At 43.3% G+C, this 22,721-nt stretch overlaps 1 protein-coding gene across 3 annotated transcripts; it reads left to right on the forward strand.

Moving 5' to 3' along the window:
- Nucleotides 1-1,039: 1,039 nt before the first annotated feature.
- On the forward strand, nucleotides 1,040-22,579 carry LOC108936250 (flotillin-2a). 3 transcript variants are annotated; one of them, XM_018755526.2, is made up of 11 exons: nucleotides 1,040-1,160; nucleotides 4,370-4,451; nucleotides 7,312-7,402; nucleotides 13,872-13,995; nucleotides 14,140-14,258; nucleotides 14,961-15,074; nucleotides 15,307-15,426; nucleotides 15,535-15,749; nucleotides 15,948-16,131; nucleotides 17,701-17,850; nucleotides 21,594-22,579. In XM_018755526.2, exons 1-11 carry the CDS (start codon nucleotides 1,112-1,114, stop codon nucleotides 21,630-21,632), a joined length of 1,287 nt encoding a protein of 428 aa, XP_018611042.1. In that variant the 5' UTR covers nucleotides 1,040-1,111; the 3' UTR covers nucleotides 21,633-22,579. The 3 variants fall into 3 exon arrangements, with proteins under 3 accessions (XP_018611042.1, XP_018611041.1, XP_018611043.1); XM_018755525.2 differs by lacking the exon at nucleotides 7,312-7,402 and adding an exon at nucleotides 7,839-7,929; XM_018755527.2 differs by lacking the exons at nucleotides 1,040-1,160; nucleotides 4,370-4,451 and adding an exon at nucleotides 7,839-7,929 and having other exon boundaries at nucleotides 7,325-7,402.
- The last annotated feature ends 142 nt before the right edge of the window (nucleotides 22,580-22,721 follow it).

Consider the following 22,721-nt stretch of genomic DNA (forward strand, 5'->3'; position numbering starts at 1 on the left):
GAGGTCTGATGAGTAACAGAAAAAAATGGACCAATGAGGAGGGGGTACCTGTACAGAGCAAGTGAGTAGGTGAAAGACAGAAGAAAAAAACAAAAAGATGTAACAATTAGGCCTACGCATATTCAGTCTAACAGTACATACATGTTTATGCGCTGCAGCATGAAGACCTGCAGCACATAAACATTGCCCTAGGTGGAATAAATTGGTTTGGCTTTAATTTATAAATGTATAAGAGCAGAATTTTTGCAAATAGAAACTTTCAATGCAACTTTTTAATTTCAGTGTCTACAATGCAGTGACTGCAGATTAAACATGGCACAAATATACAGTAGTTTAAAATAAAATCAAACACAAATAACTTTTCAAATGTCAGCATCTCATGAAATGGTTAATACTGAACTTTTTTAGAAAATGTCATTTTCCATGTTAGGTGAAAGAATTCGACAAAGCAACAAGGAAAGGCATTTTCAAAGAAACAAAATGGAATATAAAAAGGTCCATCAGCAGTTCTGCATGCTTAAATATTCCTTCATACTCAATAGGTTTTTGGAAGGTGCATTTTCACAACAAGAAGCACTGGTTGTTTAGGTGTAAGTGTATAATGTAATGTAAGTTTACATGCCATATGGGTTTCATTGATGCTCAGTGTATGTAAAAGTAAATACAGAAAATGTAAAATGTATGAGTTTACATCATGTGCCTCTGCTGTTCAGTTTCCTCGAGGTGCTAGAAATTCTAGAAAATAGAATACTGAGTATCTCACTCAGTCTGTTGAGAGTCCAGTGTTTGAAGCCTCAAATGTCATTGTGCCCTAGCAGTTCGCTCTTCAAAATAACACTTATGGTGTTCTTTGTTACAACTTACCAAGTGGAAAATATACATATTAGTGAAACTGTTACTTACAGCTTCACGCTTCTACAACACCTGCCAAAAGTAAAACCAAAAACAGCGGAAAAACCCTGATGTGGGCAACACTAACTGAGAGACGTTGTAAAGGCATGGGTCACGTGGGCGTTGGGCGGGACTCGGAGCAGAACAAGTTCCATTGTGTGGCGTTCACAGCCGTGCCGTACTGAATGTATATATAAGAGGTACTGCGAGCGGGCGAAGAATGGGTAACTGCTACACGGTGGGGCCGAACGAAGCCCTTGTAGTGTCAGGTACAGTGATTTCATGTGAATATCTCCGCTGGCTGGGTTACAGCAGATGATGATGATGATGATGATGATGATGATGATGATGATGTTCTCGCTGAGGATGACTCGACGACATCGGCACGAACTCTGCGCTTTTAAAACACCCAGTCTGTACGAATTGTGGTGCGGTGATTTAAACAACTCTTTGACTTTGTGTGGTATTTGAAAATGATGAAATCGGCGAATCCGGACGCGTGCATATAATGGTGCTTGGAGGGGCACTGAGAACACACACCGTTGGCCGAACCTCTCAACATGTCGGCTGCCGCTGAGCTGCTGTCCAGGAATAGGATCTGGGCTGAGCTGACGGAGTCCCGGCCACTTTCTGTGAAACGGGCTTATTGACGGCGCGCTGTGTACCAGTTACGTGTGTTTACAGTGCAGTAATGACGCATGCATGGTGTGTGTGGATCTCTCTCAGATGAACACAATTTCGGTGTTTGTCCTGTAGGTGGTTGGGGAAACGGATCATGTTATGGTTGGTTACCGCTCACTTGAACACGCATGTGTAGAGAGACGGATCAGAACTGTACAGATTCTTTCAACAGTACAGTAGTTGGTTCACTTAAGCTTCTCCTCCATGTTGTTTGATATAGCTCTTTCCATGATCGTAAACGAAACGCACTCTTGTTAGGGGTGTGAAGGGGGGGATGGGCATCCATGATAAACAGTTGTTCATGAGCTCTGTTATTCGCTATGATATTTTTGTACTGTATGTGAATCATTCAATGCTGGGGATATGTCTCCAAATAGTTTAAAAACCAAGTTTTCCCTCAATGCTAAATTCACTTGTGTTCCCTCATGTCATTTGTGCCATTAGGTAGCTGGGTAGGACTGTACACAGCATCACCCCCCCCCCAAAGTACACATCAGGATTTCTCTTTAGTTGAGCAGAAGTTCACTTTTTAGCAGTAGAACAGAAATGTTATTCAAATTTTTGAGCAGTGAATACTACAGATAAAACACAGAAAGCTGTTACTACAGTACTGGTCTTCATGTGCAGTATATTTAATCACAAGTATTGAATCATTCTGTTATAAACCTGATAACAAATAACAGATTTGTTGCACTTCCGGCATGGTGGCACAGCAAGTAGTGCTACTGTCTCGCAGTGCCTGGATGGTGTGAGAGGATGTGGGTTTGGTCCCTACTCAGTCTGTGTGGAGTTTGCATGTTCTCCCCATGTCTGTGTGGATTTCCTCCAGGTGCTCTGGTTTCCTCCCACAGTCAAAAGGTTTGCTGTTCAGGTTCACCTATAGTATGTGAGTGATAGTGTGTATCACTGATGTATGGATGAGTGACCCATTGTAAGTAATGTATCTAGCCAGTGTAAGCCACCTTGGTGAATGAGGTGTGTGGGCTGATAACACTGCATAGAGTTTGTTGGAAGTTGGAGAAAAGTATCATAATAAATAAATGTAGCTATATAACAATTTTCCTGCTTGTCTCCTTACATATTTCTTACATGGGCATGTGAGGGTTGGAGGTGTAAGGGCAGAACAGAGGCTTGGCCCTCTCTAACCCATATCTTTATATATAAAAAAAAAAAAAAATTATACACATGTTTAGAATGTTAAAGATTTTTAAATTTGAATTCAACCCTCATCTGTATAAAGGCAAGTGGTAAAGAATCTTTGTCTAAGTAACTGTTTTCCATTTAAAATGAACAAATTTAAGACCTGTTCATTTACTTTTTAGTAGGAAAAAGGTTTTGTTTGCAAAACTACTGTTTATGTAACCTTTCTGTAAGTGTGTTTGTAGATAAGGTCGGAGGAAAACTCGCTCACATTATGCGTGAACACCTTGATGTTTGTAGAAGTGTTGTTTCAAGTAGGCAAAGAGGTTGCTGTAGTATTGGTGGAACTTAGTTTTCCTACCAGCAGCCTATTTAACATGCAATTCCAGCCATTCTCAAGCTATAAAAACTTGTTTATCTAGTATCTGATTATCAATGGGCCAACTATAGTTACTCATGTTTGCCAGTGTTTTAACTGAACAGGCATAGCTCTGAATAAAAAATTAGAACAGGAAATGCTCTTCTGTTTGTAGTAGTGGTGACAACACTGTACCAGAAATATTCCATCCTTTGTACATAATGTAATTCTGTTTTATTAACTGGATTCAGTTTGAGTATGTAGAGTATAAGATTATTCAATTTAAACAAAACATTTATAAATAGGCAGAGAAGAGGTTGCTAATGAATGTGACAGCAGCAAATTTCCAAAACATGTTGTCTATGCTATTTTATACTTCATCTGTGCATCATGTATGTTCATTTTGAGGTTATTTCTGTAACACTTAAGATCCCTAGAACTGCTGGAATGTTAAGAGAATGTTATGACTGACTGATCTTCACATCTTCTCCAGTTGCAGTATTTTTTTTTTTTTTCCTCTCCCCCCCCCCCCATGACTAGTTTCAGGAAGCCAGTTCTTAGCAAGTGCTGTGTACTGTACAGTAAACAGGCTGAAGAATTGGTAAAACTAGCAGATAGGGTAGTGGTTACAGCTACTGCCTTTGAATCTGAAGGTTTCTGGTTTAAATCTCACCTGCTCTTGTAGTAGCCTTGCGAAAGGTACTTACCCCAAACTGTTAAAATTTCCCAGCTGTATAAATGGGTAAGTAGTTGTAATTTGTAGCTTAACATTGTAAGCTGCTTTGAAGAAAAGCATCAGCTAATGAATAAATGTAAAATGAAATATTTTTTAATTTTGAAAAGGTCTTAAATAATTAGGGGTTTCCACCATACAAACTGTCTGTTCTTTGTCAGCGTTAGATACATTGTACTAAACTACAAATAGCCATTTACACAGTTCAGAACAATGTAATACACGCGCACGCACACAGGGCACTTCAGAGTCATCAGTTTGGCTGAAACGCAGAGGGAATTTTAGACCATTGTGATGGCAAAACACTAGAATGCAAACACTGGCTGGTTTGAAATGCTTTTTTCTAAATTACCCACACATTTTGTGAACTGATTTAACCTGTTTTTTGAAGCTCTGACCTATTTTCTTGTCTTGAATTTATAGTCTGCATCAGACATAGTATATGGGAGCAGTGGATGGAGATGCTTCTACACGTGCTATGTAATTATTATTCTCTTCATCATGTAAGGTTCCGTTTCCAATTGCTGAGGCCCACTATGTCTCTGCTGTTTTTCCTTTCCTGGCAGGTGGCTGCTGTGGGTCAGACCAGAAGACATATGTTGTGGGAGGTTGGGCTTGGGCCTGGTGGCTCATCTCAGACATTCAGAAGTAAGGCCTTCCTAACCTGTTCCTGCATCTGGACTCCGAGCACCACACACCACCTCTGTTTCTAAATCTCCATGAGTCATTTCCATTCAGTTAAATTTATTTTCATATAGTGCCCTTCACCCCAGAATGACACAGCATGCTGAACAAGGTTAGAGCACTAGACAAGGTTTCCAAAAATAAGTTTAAAATTAGTTAAAACATGTCAATAAATAATAGACTAAGATACTATGCAGCAGTGGAGAGGAAAACAAACTCCTAATCTCAGTCATTCCCTATTCACCTACATTTGCATGGCCTGTTAGTCACTGTTGCTAAAAAATAGTAGAGGTTGGTTGTAAATACCTGGTGTACATTTCATTGCACCAACAACATATCAAGATTGCTAGTTTTTAAAGGGGCATCAAGCAGTATGGCAGTTAAGGCAGGTGTCCTGTAATCTCAAGGTTTCTGCTTTGAATCACACTCCTGTTATAGTACCCATAATCAGGATACTTTACCCAGAATTGATAAATTAGGCATATCCTGCTATATAAATAGGTCAAATAAATAACAAGGTTCTTTGGATAAGGGCATTGGTTAGATAGGAAAATCATTCATGGTAACCTTTCACATCTGATGATTTTTTTTTTTAAACAGCAGCAGTGTTTAAAAAAAATCCATGTGTTATAGGTTCATAGGAATTCATAGAGATTTGATATCCATCAAATAAAGCACTATCGGGGCAAGCGGCTACAGGGCTGCTGTCAGCTGCTGCAGCAACTTTTTGTCTGTGCAGGCCAGAGCAGGAAAGGCTATGCCATCTTAATGGAATCAGCCAGCTGCCGCTTGTAGCCATTATCTTAGTTGTTAATTGGCAGCCAAATGGACATTAGCCTTATTTGGAACCCCAAATTGCAAAAGCCTGTGACAATTTAGAACAGAGAACATTTTCCACGAGGGAGGAAATTAATGTTGTTTCTTTAGCTAGGAATGTTTTAAAAAAAATGTGTTTTTCTGAACCATCTATGCCCTTACCTAACAGCTACATATTTAGCGGATAATTTATTTATTAATAAAACATGAACTTACATTACATCCCACTGTTAGTGTCAAGGTTTACAGTGAATATTATGTAGAGATTTATGTGGTTTGGCTGTTTGATTGTCCATTTCCTGTTTTTCTTTTTTCATTTCTCTTGGCTAACCTCTCTTGCCTGGTTTTCATACTCCATTCTGTCTGTCACCTTGCTGGCTGTAAGAACTCAGAGCAGTTCTCTGTCACTAAACACTTGATATTAATCCTCTGCTGAAATAGCTGAAATATAGACATGGTTTATGTAATTATCAAGTTTTTTTAAGTAGAAGTCTACATTTACTTTTTTAGTATTAAGAAAAAAAAAATCTTTGTTTTGGGAGCAACAATTACAGCACAATAGTGTAAATGTGGAAATTGTGCTTAAATTATAAAGTAAATCATTCAAATTGCCCAAGAATCGAGGACAATACTTCAAATAAATATAGTATTATTCCAATGTTTGAGCTATTGAAGTAGTTGTGTTGCGAGGTTACTTTGGATGCAAATATGAATATTACTGGTATGGTAGCAATTTTACTTGTGACCAAAGTTTACTGACATGGGGGGCATCCTAATGGCTCATTTTGTGTCACATGTACCTTGTCAGCAGTATGTGTGGAGTTTAGTCAGTTAATTCCCTGATGCTGAGCTCTTGCAGGTCTGGACCCCATGTAGATCTACCCAAAGCAAAAGGCACATTTCTACATGGAATGCCATGCCTGCAGAATTGAAGTCCTGTAGTGTATGGGCCTTTTCAGATATAGTCATTTTTATATAGTGCCTTTATTTCTGCCTGTGGAGGTTAAAAATGTTGATTGACACTACTAAGGACATGCCATTTGTCAACATATGTTACAGCAACATCCGTAGGAACACAGTACGCACCTCATAAAAGACCTCTTCTTTGACACGAAAAGCAGAGTTTTCTCACAACACTTGAGTCACACCCCCTCCTCCACTGTCATTTCAAAAATTTGAAGTTAAACTTTGATATAAACGCTGAAAGAGTTCAGCACTAAGTACTTGCTCAATAATTTGCTTTAAGGGCCTATTTCCAGTAAAAAGGAACTGAAGATGGGAGAAATGTTTACAAAACAATTATCTGTACAACAAGAAATTTATAGTATAAATAGTTTAATACTCAAACAGATCAGGAGTGTTAACACATTTAGGAGAAATCATCAGTTAACATGAATCATTCTATTTTCAGAATGAAATATTTAAGTGTTCAATAAAGTACAGTGCATCACTGGAAATTTGATAGTCACCAGAAAATGAGGCACCAGATTGGTATAACTTGGTGTGGAGAATAAACATTTTTTTCCATATCTGTCCTCCCTATCCAGGCTGAGCTTGCATTTCATTTCAATTGAATTTATTTTTATAGAGCACTCTTCTCATGCTGACACAGCGCTGAACAAACAAAAATAACTGTACACACTAGCATAACACATTATCAATGCATTTATTAAAGCTATAAGTATGCTTACTGGTCACAGAGGGAAGGAACAAAAAACTCCCAGCTGAAAGTGAAGGAAGAAATTTCACTGGGAAGTTTAGTCACACTTTTTCTATATTCTTGCCCTGGTTAGTATGTCCTAAATCTGAGCTAAGTAGATAAGAAATCTCTCATCCATCACAAGTAATATGCCAGAAATTTGATGCAAAATTTCATGGCTGAGCTGCTTTTCTAAATGAGTGCATCCCATCTAGTTCCTCTTTAATGTGGACAGTGGCCCTGTTCAGTGTCATTAATAAAGGCTTTCAAACAGTTGCTGTCCTGCTTCCCCAACCCCTTGCTGTACAGACTGACTCTGGAGGTTATGACCATCCTCTGTCGCTGCGAGAATATCGAAACCTCGGAGGGTGTCCCCTTGGATGTGACAGGGGTCGCTCAGGTAATGAACTGTAGAACACGCCTGAGGGAGGGGGTCACAATACAGGATGAATAGACAGGGAACTAACTGTATGTCTTTCTTGTCTGCCCCACCCCCTCCATCAGAACTGCCACTTATGTCTCTGGGCTTTGCAGTCTGACTTTCTCTCTGGCATCTATGTGCTTTGGCAATAGGTCCTGTAATGACTGCTCAGTTATTATTTTTTTTTTTTTTACAGAAAGATACTAGTGCATCATACTTTTTACCTGCTAGATCTCATATGCATTAATATTTTTAAAAGCTGTGAAATTTTACTCTCAAAAGCATTCAATTACTCTTGTTGCCAATGCACTGAGAAGGGTATCATTCATTTTTGTTTTTCTATTTTTGCCTGTTTTTTTTTTTTTTTTTTTTTTTTGTTTACCAAGAGCATGCCAACTTTTTACATTCTCCACAGGATTACCCTTGAGATAATGACCCTGCAGCCCAAGTGTGAGGATGTAGAGACAGCGGAGGGGGTAGCTATTACAGTCACAGGGGTGGCTCAGGTAAATCCTCACCTTCTGGGAATACCTCTTTCAGCTCCATCTGCCGTGGCCTACCACAAGAAACCCCATGGATGTTCAATAAATGGCTTTTCTCCTGCTATTGTTGAAAGCCCTTCAGAAACAAACTGAAGGTCAGTCATCTCCTCCAAAATGTCTGCCCTCCCACTTGTAGAGCCCTGGAGTGATCAGTGAGACTGTAAGCGGTAAGCAGCTTTTACTCCTGTAGCTGCTATTGAGAAAATAGAGCATGATAACAATGGAACCACTATCACCCACACTGTATATAAGTTCCCTACAGTTTTGTAAACATGATTGTTATTTTTTGTGACTATATTATCTGTGCTAATATAGATCTGCCCATAATAATCTTGAGAAATAATTTGTCTTGTTTCAGTGGTGAGTGAACACGATGTGGGAGCTATTCATTTTGCAGGGTATTACTGACCTCCAAAACATACAGACATCCCACTTCATTGTGTTTCTTTTTTATTGTTTTAAAATTTCGTTAAAACTGGAGATATAGGTTAACGGGAGCTGAACCAAGTTGGATATTTTCAGTTGAATCTAAACATCACTACTTTGATCTTTTGCCTTTTGTCAGGATTTACAGTGTGGAGACAAACTTTGTGGAACTAATGAACTATAATTCTGTGCAACTGACAAAAAATGTGTTTTTAGCAGTGTAAGTGTTTAGGGGTTACATTGGAGTTTGGTTACTCTCTGCCAAAAAATATTACAAATTTTCGGTTTACACTTTATTTTGTGTTTTGAATAACCTCCTTCCTAACAAGGTTACAGCAGAGAACTTTAAGATAAGATCAGGTACAAAAGTTATTATTTATAGAATCTCAGAGAATATTCCAAAGAACCTGTTAATAATCATTTTCAGTGTCTGACCTGTATTTGTTACATGCACATTTAGCCAGAAGGAATCGTGTAGCATAGTGGGACATCTGCTAGTGTAGTGGTCAAAACCGCTGCCTTTGGACCCAAAGGTTGCAGGTTTGAATCTCACTTTCAGTTGTAGCACTCTTGAGCAAGGTGCTTACTATATATTGCTCCAGTAAAATGCCCAGCTGTTTAAACTGTTAAATAATTGTATGTAGATTATCATTGAAACTTGCTTTCGAAAAAAGTCAGCTAAATTAATCAATGCAAATATTTTTTCACAGATCTTAGCATTTTGTTTCATTTAAGTTCCCCCCCCCCCCCCCCCTTTTCAGAATTAAGACTTCATTTAGTACAATACTATAAAAATATCCTTACTAGTAAGTAGCAGTTTTTTTTTCTTTCCCCCAGGTCTCTCACTTTTCCTTCATAGTGGATGAGCGCCAAGCAATGATGATAACACAATAGTAAATCCCATGTGAAATGCTAAACCTTGATATTGCAAAAACTTAGAACTTTCTCAAATTTTGACCTTAAAGTTGAAAAGAAGGCTCTGTGAGCTATAATGGATGCGAAGTTTATTCGAAAACAGCATTTAGTGAAAGAACCAAGTGTAATAATTATATACACACACACACATTTTCAGAACCGCTTGTCCCTTACGGGGTCACGGGGAACCGGAGCCTACCCGGTAACACAGGGCGTAAGGCCGGAGGGGGAGGGGACACACCCAGGACGGGACGCCAGTCCATCGCAAGGCACCCCAAGCGGGACTCGAACCCCAGACCCACCAGAGAGCAGGACTGCGGTCCAACCCACTGCGCCACCGCACCCCCTATAATTTTATATATATATATATATATATATATATATATATATATATATATATATATATATATATATATATATATATATATATATATATAAAAATATCTTCAGTGCCCCCTTAATAAAGGGAAAAACACCTACCTTTCCAGTTTCTATGTATTTCAGGAAATGTGATAAAGAGGTAAATTTTGAAATATTTTTAGAATCTGGATTAATTTTTCAGCTTCTGTTTGTACAAGAAACAAGATTTGTACCCTTAAGGAATATGTGAACTTCCTTAGACTATGAAACAAAATACTGAAGGTAGTGAAATAGTAACTTCTTTTGTGTCAGTTTTTTAAAAATTACTAATTCATTTTGATTCTCAGAACTTTTCAGAGCATGGCAGTACAGATATGTCTGTATCACAGTTACTTATGCCCCCATGATGTTGCCTGTTCCTGTAACTTACCACTTTCCAGTTGTTCAACCACCCATGTTCCAGGGAGTCAGTCTTATTCACTGCATTCATTTTATCATACAACTTGGTTCTTTTTTTTTGGGATGACTTCTTCAAGGCAGCAGAAATCTTCATTGCTTTTACCCCCCTTCACCCCTTGCCCTTCCCTCACTCTCACTTCTGTACTGGGACACAGAATGTATATCTCGACCATGCAGTGTGAACTTACAAGTTGATTTATAAAGAACAGGGAGTCATGGGATTGTAGGATTGATATGGGATTTGTGTTGTCTAATTGTATTGTTAATTTCACAGGAGGAACCCTCAGATTGATTTATGTGGTTGGCAGTTCAGTGCTGGGGTTGTCTACTGAAGCACATTGTCATTGAAGTGGAATATTAAATATGAGACATGATCCAGGAGTTCAAAGACTTGTAATTTATTTCAGACTTGTGTACATACATAATTTTTATTACATCATTTTGATTTTTAATTTTGTTTTCTGACAAAAATTGAGTACAGAAGGTTTCTGCACATACTTTCACACATGATATCAACCATTTTCCCATAACTTGTGGCAGAAGATGAGAAATCAAAATGAAATTGAATGGAAGGATATTTTTTGACATTGAAAACGTGTAATAATGTGATGGTAGGAGTTAGTCACACCCAGCATTGCTTCTGAAAGTGGCAGGAACCTTGCTACAAATGCATATCTGGGGAGATTTGAAAGGTACCAGCACATAAGATGTATGTATACTGCTCTTTGAAACAGGTCTTTTGGATTTTACCCTGTACAATTGCTTTATATATTATATACACTATCTATCTATCCATCCATCCATCCATCCATCCATCTTCTGTCCTGCTTATCCTAAAAGGGTCGCGGTGGCAGCAGGGAGAGCAGAGAGACCCAGCTGCCCCTGTCCCCCACAACTTCCTTCAGCTCAATCTGGGGGATCCCCAGCCATTCCCAGGCCAACTGTGAGATATAATCCCTCCAGCGGGTCCTGGGCCAACCTCGGGGCCTCGTCCCAGTTAGCCGTGCCTGGTATACCTCCAGAGGGAGGCGTCCAGGGAGCATCTTTATCAGATGCCTGAACCACCTCAACTGGCTTCTCTCAGTGTGAAGGAGTAGCGGCTCTACTCTGAGCTCCTCCCGGATGTTCGAACTCCTCACCCTGTCACGGAGAGTGAGTCCACCACCCTGCGGAGAAAACTCATTTCGGCAGCTTGTATCCGCGATCTTATTCTTTCAGTCATCACCCAGAGTTGATGACCATAGGTGAGGGAAGGGACATAGATCAACCGGTAAATGGAGAGCTTTGCCTTATGGCTCAGCTTCCCCTTCACCACTACAGTCCGGTACAGCAACCGCATTACTGCTGCCGCTGCTCCCAGTCTGTGGCCAATCTCACGCTCCCTTCTTCCCTCACTCGTGAACAAGACCCCAAGATACTTGAACTCCTCCACCTGGGGCAAAAACTCTCCCATACCTGGAGGGGGCATACCATCCTTTTCCATGACAGAACCATGGACTCGGACTTTGAGGTGCTGATCCTCATCCCCACCGCTTCACACTCGGCTGCAAACCGTTCCAGTGCGTGCTGGAGGCAGCCATGTGACGGTGCCAAAAGGACGTCATCATCTGCAAAAAGCGGAGACGTCACCTTCCGACTCCCACACAGAATGCCTTCCTGACCTTGACTGCGCCTTGATGTCCTGTCCATGAAAACCACAAACAGGAGTGGAGACAAGGCACAACCTTGGCGGAGTCCAACACCCACACTGAACAGGCCTGACTTAATGCCGAGTATACGGACACAGCTTTCGCTCCGTATGTACAAGGACCGAATGGCCCGCAGTAGTGGCCCCGGTACCCCATACTTCCGAAGCACCTCCCACAGAATTTCCCAGGGAACACGGTCATATGCCTTCTCCAAGTCCACAAAACACATGTCGACTGGATTAGCAAATTCCCATGCCCCTTCAATGATCTATGAGAGGGTAAAAAGCTGGTCCACTGTTTCACAGCCAGGGCGGAATCCGCATTGTTCCTATTCAATCTGAGGTTCAACTATTGGCCGGAGCCTCCTCTTCAGCACCCCCGGCATAGACTTTCCCAGGGAGGCTGAGAAGTGTGATGCCCTGATAGTTAGCACACACTCTCCGGTCCCCCTTGTTAAAGATAGGGACCATCACCCCAGTTTGCCAATCCAAGGGCACTGTTCCCGAGGTCCATGCAACATTGCAGAGGCACGTCAACCATGACAGCCCTGCAACATCCAGGGCCTTAAGCATTTCCGGGCAGATCACATCCACCCCTGGTGCGTTGCTGCTGTGGAGCTTATCAACTACCTCAGTGACTTCCACCAGGGAAATGGAGTTTGAAGAGGCCATGGAAAACGACTGTCGGTCGGCTTCAAAGAGGTTCTGAAGAGCCATCCGGCAGCTCAGAAGGGGTCGGAGGAGTTTCACTCAGGCTGTGTTTAGCAGGAGTGAAGAAACTCTGACCTCTGATGAGGACGTTGTCGGGAGGTGGAAGGAGCACTTTGAAGAACTCTTAAACCCAAATGATATGCCTCCCTTACAGGAGTCAGGGCCAGGGCTTTCGGGCTGTCAGAGTCCATTTATATACACAAGTGTTCAATAGTTTGGAATCACCCATAAATTTTCATGTTTTTCAATAATTTTTTTTCCAAAATGAATGAGTCCAAGTCTTCACTGTTGTAGATGTTACTGGTATGTGTGTGCTCTTTAAGAAAGCTTCCCACTGAGGACCTGTAAGGTGTCTGTTTCTCAAACTACACACTATGATATATTTCCTTTCGTACAGTTGTGCATCTGGGCCTTCTGCTGCTTTTTCTAATCTGGTTAGACCCAGTTTTCCCTTTTCTCTCAAGACTGTAGTGGATGCCTTTATGTGAAATCTTAAGTCTCTTGGTAATCTTAGTAGTAAATTATAAGTCAGGCACTTCAAGTAGTAATAGCAATTTGCAACATTAATGATGTCTTGGCTGTATAGATTTTTTTAAAATCAATGTAATGTACCTTGATTTTAAAAAGTATCAGTTCTTTCAGAAACAGTGATTCCAAACTTTTGAACGGGTATGTGTGTGTGCGTGTGTGTATATATGTTGAAATACTTTTAATAAATTCTTTAAATTTAATTTTTTAGAATCAAAATTTGATTAGTTATATATAAAATACTCATTTATTGTTTGCAGCTATATCAAATTGTGATTATAATTATTGTCTTTCACTAAGACTTATCTGTAAATCCAGTGGACTATATCAGCAAATTGTAATATAGGGGAACACATGTCTATACCCATAAATATTTTTCATTCTTATCACGTAGCAGATTCAGATCTTAAAAGGCATGGTACAGTGGGCTGTACTCATTTAAACAGAAACCTCTACTTGCCAAAATGAATTGCAACACTTACATAAAAGATTTGGATGGCCAAATTTTGATAGTCTGACAGATTTTAACTAAGTGACACTTTCTTGGCTATACCTACATGTCTAAGTTTACTATCTTTATGTTCTTTTGAGCAAAGTAGTATCACCAAGGGGTAGATCGAATTGTATTATAGGTATTTATCTAAAATATCTTTTCCAAAAACACATGCAAACCATACTGCATACTGCTTTTTGACTTTCTTTAAATTTTCCAATTCTTTCTGAGGCAATGTGTAGAAAGGTGTTCCCTCAAAAGCAGTGGACATCGACATTCCCAGGGTTACTGAGCATTTTTCAAAACGCACAAATTCCTTCTTCCCAGGTAAAAATCATGACTGATAAGGATCTGTTGGCAGTGGCCTCTGAACAATTTCTGGGAAAGACTGTCATGGAGATCAAAAGTGTTGTTCTGCAGACTTTAGAGGGACACTTGCGTTCAATCCTGGGTGAGTAGACTGAAACATAGATGGGGCCTCCTTCAGTGTCACTCCCACGTCACGTAACAGTAATAAGTCATTGACAGTGGATAACACTCCCGGGAGCAGTGATTCAGATTTCCTTCAGTGACTCATGACCTTTGCTGTCCCCAGGCACCCTGACGGTGGAGCAGATCTACCAGGATAGGGACCAGTTTGCCCGGCTGGTGCGGGAGGTGGCTGCCCCTGATGTGGGTCGCATGGGGATTGAGATCCTCAGCTTTACCATCAAGGTCAGCACAGTCCCCTTTGGACTCATCGGTTTGGGTTTATTTGCCATTGAAAATAATGTCACTCATAACCGTTATGTATAGTAAGGTATATTTTAAAATATCCTTTAAAAAGCTAGAATTGCAGGTGTAGTACCTTTGGGGAAGGTATTACATTAAATGCTCGATTATATTGTAACGATTCACGTTAATGTGAGTTACAGTGGGAAAATGTGTTTATTGTAAATAGTTGAATTATGGCTAAAATAGAATTGTGTTTAACTGTTGTGTGGATTTACAGGGAATATAAGGGGGTGACTGTGTTTGCCAATGGGAGAGAGAAAAGGCCTGAGGGGCACTAAGCAAGCTGAGAAGGTTGGCTTGAGGTGTAGGTCCTCAAAGAATAGGGGTCCTCAGATCAAGAGCATTATTTCCTTGTCTGCCAGTGTTGTAATAAACGTTCGTAACGAACGCTGCCTGTGCATTCTTCTTCGCCCTATCCGAACCCAGGGTGCAGCGTGCTACAGTATTTTCCACTTGCCTAAAATGGAAAAATTGCAGGTTGATTAAGAGAAGCTTTGGCTAAATGACAATGATAATAATACAGAAGTAGACTTTCTGCCTTTTTGTATGGTATTGTTTAATTCTCTGCCTTTCAGAGATTTCAGTTTGCCACCTGAGTTGCACAGATAGAGGTATTGATGCCATCTCTATTTCTTTTGTCAGGATGTTTATGACAAGGTAGATTACCTGAGCTCCCTGGGGAAGACACAGACAGCAGCAGTCCAAAGAGATGCAGACATTGGTGTGGCTGAGGCTGAACGGGATGCTGGGATTAGGGTTTGTTGCCACCCTTTTGGTTGAAGACAAGGCTGCGGACACCTCAAAAGCTTCTCTTTCATTGCTCTGCCTTTGCCCCAGCCACACAAGCAAAAACGATCTTAAATTCCACTGAAGATGCGTGTTTTTGATCATATAACCAGTTATGCAGTTTCCCTTCCATGCTGTGACACTTTGCATATTCTGTTGTTTTCATCTGCTGACATTATGTTGTTGGGTTTTCTTTTTTCAGGAAGCTGAATGTAAAAAGGAGATGATGGATGTCAAGTTCCTGGCAGACACTAAAATGGCCGACTCCAAACGACAGCTGGAAATGCAGAAAGCTTCTTTCAACCAAGAAGTGAACACTAAGGTCCTTATACAGGCACTGAAAATGTATACCTGCATATGTTCCATATTTTCAATTTATAGAGCAGTTAGTTGCAGTTCTCCTAAGAATTCCCTCTACTGCCCTCAACAGAAAGCTGAGGCCCAGCTTGCATATGAGCTGCAGGCAGCCAAGGAGCAGCAGAAGATCCGGCTAGAGGAGATTGAGATTGAGGTGGTGCAGAGGAAGAAGCAGATCATCATTGAGGAAAAGGAGATTGACAGGATGGACAAGGAGCTCATTGCCACGGTGAAAAGACCTGCTGAGGCTGAGGCCTACAAAATGCAGCAGTTGGCTGAGGGGCAGAAGTGAGTGAGACTTGAGGCACCCAGAATGCCTTGCAGATGCTCATTGGTCACAATTATTTTCTCAATAGTTTTTATGCTGTCTTCAGTGTTCCTTTCAGTCTGTGTTTGACAGAATCATTTTTAATTCCATGTGGTAGGTATGTTGGCTTGAGACATAACAGCCCATTTCTCTGCCCCCACCTACCTCATAATCAACAGGATTAAGAAGGTGCTCACAGCCCAGGCGGAGGCAGAGAAAATCCGTCAGATAGGGGAAGCTGAGGCTAGCTCCATCAAGGTCGTGGGGAAGGCAGAGGCTGAGAAGATGAGGCTGAAAGCAGAGGCTTACCAACAGTATGGAGATGCTGCCAAGACTGCCCTGGTCCTGGAGGCCTTGCCAAAGGTGTGTGCTAATTAATAGCAGTGGCTAATTTTGAAAAGTTGTACAATAAGCAAATGTATCACACACACACATCTTCTGAACCGCTTGTCCCATACGGGGTCGCGGGGAACCGGAGCCTACCCGGCAACTCAGGGCGCAAGGCCAGAGGGGGAGGGGACACACCCAGGACGGGACGCCAGTCCACCGCAAGGCACCCCAAGCAGGACTCGAACCCCAGACCCACCAGAGAGCAGGACCAGGTCCAACCCACTGCGCCACCGCGCCCCCCTGCAAATGTATCATTTCTGGTTAATTTTCATTGTGAGTAAAGTGCAGAAATTTGCTTTCCAATTCTGTTACATTTTACTGTTGAAGCTTTACAGATTATGTTGATTAATCTTTATTGCAAAGTAACACATACATCAGTTAATGTGATGTTATATGAACTGCAATTATAACCTTACCATTATGATCTTCCTCCCCAACCCTTGAGCAAAGTACCTACACTCCGTTGCCTCAGTAAATTACCCAGCTGCATAAATAGGTTTAAAGCTGTAAGTTGCTTTGTGGAAGAATGTTAGAGAAGTAATATTAACTATAATTGAATTCTTGTAATTTAATTGTGGAGCTTGAACCTGGGTGACATTATACTGCACCAGGTACAGCTACCCCTTGACTCCCACAAATAGACCGTTCTTCAACCCCTTATGTAAGTCAAAAGTTACATATGTCAAATTCCCCTTCCTCCCCCACCATTCAACATCATTGCGTCCCATCATCATGTGCTCCTTTATACGAGCAGCATCCTTCACTATCGTATTTATAGTTGATACGGCTAAACCTGCTTCCCGTGCTATAGGTGATAATCTTTGTCCACCTTCATACTTCCTTATTATTTTAAATTTCATTCCAAATTGATTACTGTACACTTGCGAGACAGTTGTCGTTTTCCTTCGTATGTAGTGTTATCAGCCCAGACACCTTATTCACCAAGGTGACTTACACTGCTAGATACACTACTTACAATGGGTCACTCATCCATACATCAGTAGAACACACTCTCTCTCTCACTCACAAATGTTTACCACCAGGCATTTGTGAATAATGAAATGGGTAAATAATATGCGGAAAAAAAACAACACTAACGAGAGGAGATGTGTTCACGGCTCAAAATGCGGGAACTGGGAAGATGCAGCTTCCTGCCTTGTCTGGCTATGCCAACCTGCTTAACGTATATCAGATGTTTTGCATAATCGCTGTCTGTAAATAATGTGCATGCCAGGAATTTTTTTTCCTAAGTAGAGGGGTGTCTGTCCTTAGCAATGGATAGCTGGTGGCGTAGTGGTTAGAGCTGCTCCCTTTGGAATCAAAGGTTGCAGGCTTAAGTCCTACCTCTTGTTGTAGTACCCTGTATTTAGCCTAAATTGCTAAAAAGCCTCAGTGAAATTACCCAGCTTTACAAATGGGTAAATAATTGTCAGTAACTTGACATTTTAACTTTTGGGAAAAGCATCAGCTAAATTGTAAATGTAAGGTCAATTGGCTCTACAGGGTGTTTTGTCTCAGAATCTCCCATGTGTATCTTTGCAGATTGCAGGTGAAGTTGCGGCCCCTCTTGCTCGCACCAATGAGATTGTCATCCTGAGTGGGGAGGGCAGTCACGTGACTGGGGAGGTGAATCGGTTGCTTGCAGAGCTGCCTGTCACTGTCAATGCCCTCACTGGAGTGGACCTGTCTAAGGTGAGAGTGCAGTTCACACACAGACAGTATGACTCTGAAGGACTTTTTCAAAGAATAACAGCTGGCAACATAAACACAGACAGGCTTCTAATCTAAACATTGTTGGGTCAAATCTCAAGTGGGACCTCTCTCGTACCCTCAATAAGTCTCTTGTTTTTGGTTTCTCCTGTGAAATGCCCAGTTCTGTAAATGAGTAAAACTGTAAGTCACTCTCGATGAAATATTAGCAATAATAGCATAAAATTAATATCCATCCATCCATCCATCTTCCTCCACTTATCCGGGGCCGGGTCGCGGGGGCAGCAGTCCAAGCAGAGTCCCCCAGACTTCCCTCTCCCCGCACACCTCCTCCAGTTCCTCTGGGGAAACCCCAAGGCGTTCCCAGGCCAGCTGGGAGACATAGTCTCTCCAACGTGTCCCGGGTCTGCCCCGAGGCCTCCTCCCAGTGTGACATGCCCGGAATACCTCACCAGGGAGGCGTCCGGGAGGCATCCGGAACAGATGCCCGAGCCACCTCAACTGGCTCCTCTCGATGCGGAGGAGCAGCGGCTCTACTCCGAGCTCCTCCCGGGTGACTGAGCTCCTCACCCTATCCCTAAGGGTGCGCCCAGCCACTCTGCAGAGGAAACTCATTTCTGTCACTTGTATCTGCGATCTCATTCTTTCGGTCATGATCCAGAGTTCATGACCGTAGGTGAGGGTAGGAACGTAGATCGACCGGTAAATTGAGAGCTTTGCCTTACGACTCAGCTCCTTCTTCACCACAACAGACCGGTACAATGACCGCATTACTGCGGACGCTGCACCGATCCGTCCGTCAACCTGCCACTCCATTTTTCCCCCACTCATGAACAAGACCCCGAGATACTTAAACTCCTCCACTTGAGGGAGCAACTCCCCCCCTAACCTGGAGGGGGCAATCCACCTTTTTCCGACTGAGAACCATGGCCTCGGGTTTGGAGGTGCTGATTCTCATCCCCGCCGCTTCGCATTCGGCTGCAAACCTCTCCAGTGCACGCCGTAAGTCTTGATTTCATGAAGCCAACAGGACCACATCGTCCGCAAAAAGCAGAGACGAGATCCTGCGGCCACCAAAACAGACACCCTCCGTTCCCTGGCTGCGCCTAGAAATTCTGTTCATGAAAATAATGAACAGAATCGGTAACAAAGGGCAGCCCTGGCGGAGTCCAACATGCACCAGGAACAGGTCTGACTTACTGCCGGCAATACGAACCAAGCTCCTGCTCCGGTCATACAGGGAACGAACAGTCCGTAGCAGCGAGCCCTGGACCCCATAATCCCGAAGCACCCCCCACAGGATCCCACGAGGGACACGGTCAAATGCCTTCTCCAGCTCCACAGAACACATATGGACTGGTTGGGCAAACTCCCATGAACCCTCCAACACCCTGCTGAGGGTATAGAGCTGGTTCAGTGTTCCACGGCCAGGGCGAAAACCGCATTGCTCCTCCTGAATCCGAGGTTCGACTGTCGGTCGAATTCTCCTCTCCAGTACCCCGGTATAGACTTTCCCAGGGAGGCTGAGGAGTGTGATCCCCCTATACTTGGAACACACTCGCCGGTCCCCCTTCTTAAAAAGATGGATCACCACCCCGGTCTGCCAGTCCAGAGGCACCGTTCCCAAACTCCATGCAGTGCTGCAGAGGTGTGTCAGCCAAGACAGCCCCACAACATCCAGAGACTTGAGAAACTCGGGGCTGATCTCATCCACCCCCGGAGCCTTGCCACCGAGGAGTTTTTTGACTACCTCAGCAACTTCAGCCAGGGTAATGGACGAGTCCCCCTCCGAGTCCCCAGTCTCAGCTTCCTCTACGGAAGACATGTCGGAGGGATTGAGGAGATCTTCAAAGTATTCCTCCCACCGCCCGACGACATCCTCAGTTGAGGTCAGCAGCGCACCACTTCCACTGTAAACAGTGTTGGCGGAACACTGCTTCCCCCTTCCGAGCCGCCGAACAGTGTGTCAGAATCTCTTGGAGGACGACCGGAAGTCTTCCTCCATGGGCTCGCCAAACTCCTCCCAGGCCCGAGTTATTGCCGCGGCGACTGCCAGAGCCGCGTTCCGCTTGGCCCGCCAGTACCCGTCAGCTGCCTCAGGAGTCCCATGAGCCAGCCAGGCCCGATAGAACTCCTTCTTCAGCTTGATGGCATCCCTTACCTCCGGTGTCCACCACCGTGTTCGGGGATTGCTGCCGCAACAGGCGCCGGAGACTTTACGGCCGCAGCTCCGGACTGCCGCCCCGACAATGGAGGTGTGGAACATAGTCCATTCAGACTCAATGTCCCCAGTCTCCCTCGGGACCTGGTTGAAGCTCTGTCGGAGGTGGGAGTTGAAAATCTCTCTGACATGGGCCTCCGCCAAACGTTCCCAACAAACCCTCACTATGCGTTTGGGCCTGCCAGGTCTATCCAGCTTTTTCCCCCGCCATCGAATCCAACTCACCACCAGGTGGTGATCAGTTGACAACTCAGCCCCTCTCTTCACCCGAGTGTCCAAGACATATGGCCGAAGATCAGAAGAAACGACTACAAAGTCGATCATCGACCTCCGACCTAGGATGTCCTGGTGCCACGTGCACTGATGGACACCCTTATGCTTGAACATGGTGTTCGTTATAGACAAACCGTGACTAGCACAGAAATCCAATAACAACTCACCACTCGGGTTCAGATCAAGGAGGCTGTTCCTCCCAATCACGCCCCTCCAGGTGTCACTGTCGCTGCCCACGTGGGCATTAAAGTCCCCCAGTAGAACAACAGAGTCCCCAGTGGGAGCGTTTTCCAGCACGCCCCCCAGGGACTCTAAAAAGGCCGGGTACTCTGCACTGCCGTTAGGCGCATAAGCACAAACGACAGTGAGAGACCGTTCCCTGACCTGAAGGCGCAGGGAGACGACCCTCTCATTCACCGGGGTAGACTCCAACACATGGCGGCTGAACTGGGGTGCTATTAACAAGTCCACACTGGCTCGCCGTCTCTCACCCTGGACAACACCAGAATAGTGGAGAGTCCACCCCTGGTCGAGAAGAGTGGTTCCAGAACCCAAGCTGTGAGTGGAAGTGAGCTCGACTGTATCTAGACAGTATCTCTCAACCTCCTGCACCAGCTCAGGCTCCTTCCCCGCCAGTGAGGTGACATTCCAAGTCCCAAAAACCAGAGTTGGCGCCCGAGGTTTGGGTCGGCTGGGCGCTCGGCCCCGACCACCACCCAAATCACAACGCACTGGCCCCTTACGGTCTCTCCGGCAGGTGGCGAGCCCACCAAAGAGTGGCTCTATGTCATGGCTTCGGGCTGATCCCGGCCAGGCCCCATGGGCATAGACCTGGCCACCAGGCGTTCGCGTGTGAGCCCCCCCCCCAGGCCTGGCTCCAAGGTGGGGCCCTGGTGGCCCCATACCAGGCGGGGTAAACAAAAACCTTGATTTAATAGTCATCATAAGGGGCTTTTGAACCGCACTTTGTCTCATCTGTCATCCAGGACCTGTTTGCCATGGGAGACCCTACCAGGGGCATATAGCCCCAGGCAACATAGCTCCTGAGATCATTCAGGGACTCAAACCCCTCCACCACGTTAAGGTGGCGGTTCAAGGAGGGGAAATTAATATCCTAATAATAAATTAATATGCCATTAATAAATGATTTTTATTGCACCGAAGAAATTTTCATTATGTTCCTGAGCTGATCTATTTGCAGAATTATAAATTTTGTCTTTATGTTCTACAGATTCCTTTACTGCAGAAGATGACGAATCCTCAAGCATGAAGACACTAGCCTCCCAGACGTTTTCCTCTAATATCTCTGTTTTATGCACTCACATCAACTGCCTTCAGTACAAACACTTGAAATTAGGATTTGGGATGTTTTTTCTACAAATAAGTGGATCTTTTTGGACCCTTGGTGCCTTAGTTCAGACCACAAAATCTGCATGTACAGCCTCTCTCCTTAATACCAGTCTCCGTTTTTGTGAAATTAAACGGATGCATTTTCAGTATTTACAGGCATAGTATGTAATGCATGTAAATCATGTTTAAAGGGATATTGTATCACCAACACAAAGATGTTTATGTGCAGCATTTTATTAAGCTACAGGTACCATCTCAATTGCATACAAAAAATCCATGCTATTTATTTTCATATAGGAGCTATTGCAATAGCTGAAAGTCTGTTCAGTGACTTAAACAGGATAGTAAAAGAAAATGCTGTTTTATTATGTGTTGCTATGTATTCAGGTTTACATCCATTTTTCTCTAACCAGATTTTTGTTGTAGAAGATCATTTCTGATTGTTGTCCTCTGTGCTGTTCACTGCTGCTTTGACTTGGCTCTGGTGATCTAACTGATAGACTGTAGGACTGAGATACTGTTCTTAGCCTTTTTCTGAAGAATGAAGTGAATCTAGTACTTCTCACATTGAAAAATATTATGGGTGCACATGTTTATCTCTCTTGAGGCTGCAGTACATGTTTCTCTTTCCACAGTCCTGGTTCTTTGGCTCATTTTGCCTTGCAGTAGTGGACCATGTGGGCTGTACTGAAAGGTGAACCACTGTCAAATTAGTCAGTTCTTTGAATTTCAGGGCACAGTGCCTGTTGATATAGTAAGTAGCCAAATTGTGCATGTGAGTATCTGTTGGGTCGCCTTCCCTTCCAACCTTGTGCCCTGTGTTACCGGGTTAGGCTCCAGTTTGCCGCGACCCCGCTCAGGACAAGCAGTTTTGGTGTGAGTGAGTGAGTGAGTGAGTGAGTGAGTGAGTGAGTGAGTGAGTGAGTGAGAGAGAGTATCTGCTGGGGAGGGACGCAGTGGTGCAGCAGGCTTGACTGGGTCCCTCCTTCTGGCAGGTCTGGGATTCGAG

This window comes from Scleropages formosus, chromosome 4 (genome assembly GCF_900964775.1).
Source record: "Scleropages formosus chromosome 4, fSclFor1.1, whole genome shotgun sequence".
In the NCBI taxonomy this organism is placed as follows: Eukaryota; Metazoa; Chordata; class Actinopteri; order Osteoglossiformes; family Osteoglossidae; genus Scleropages; species Scleropages formosus.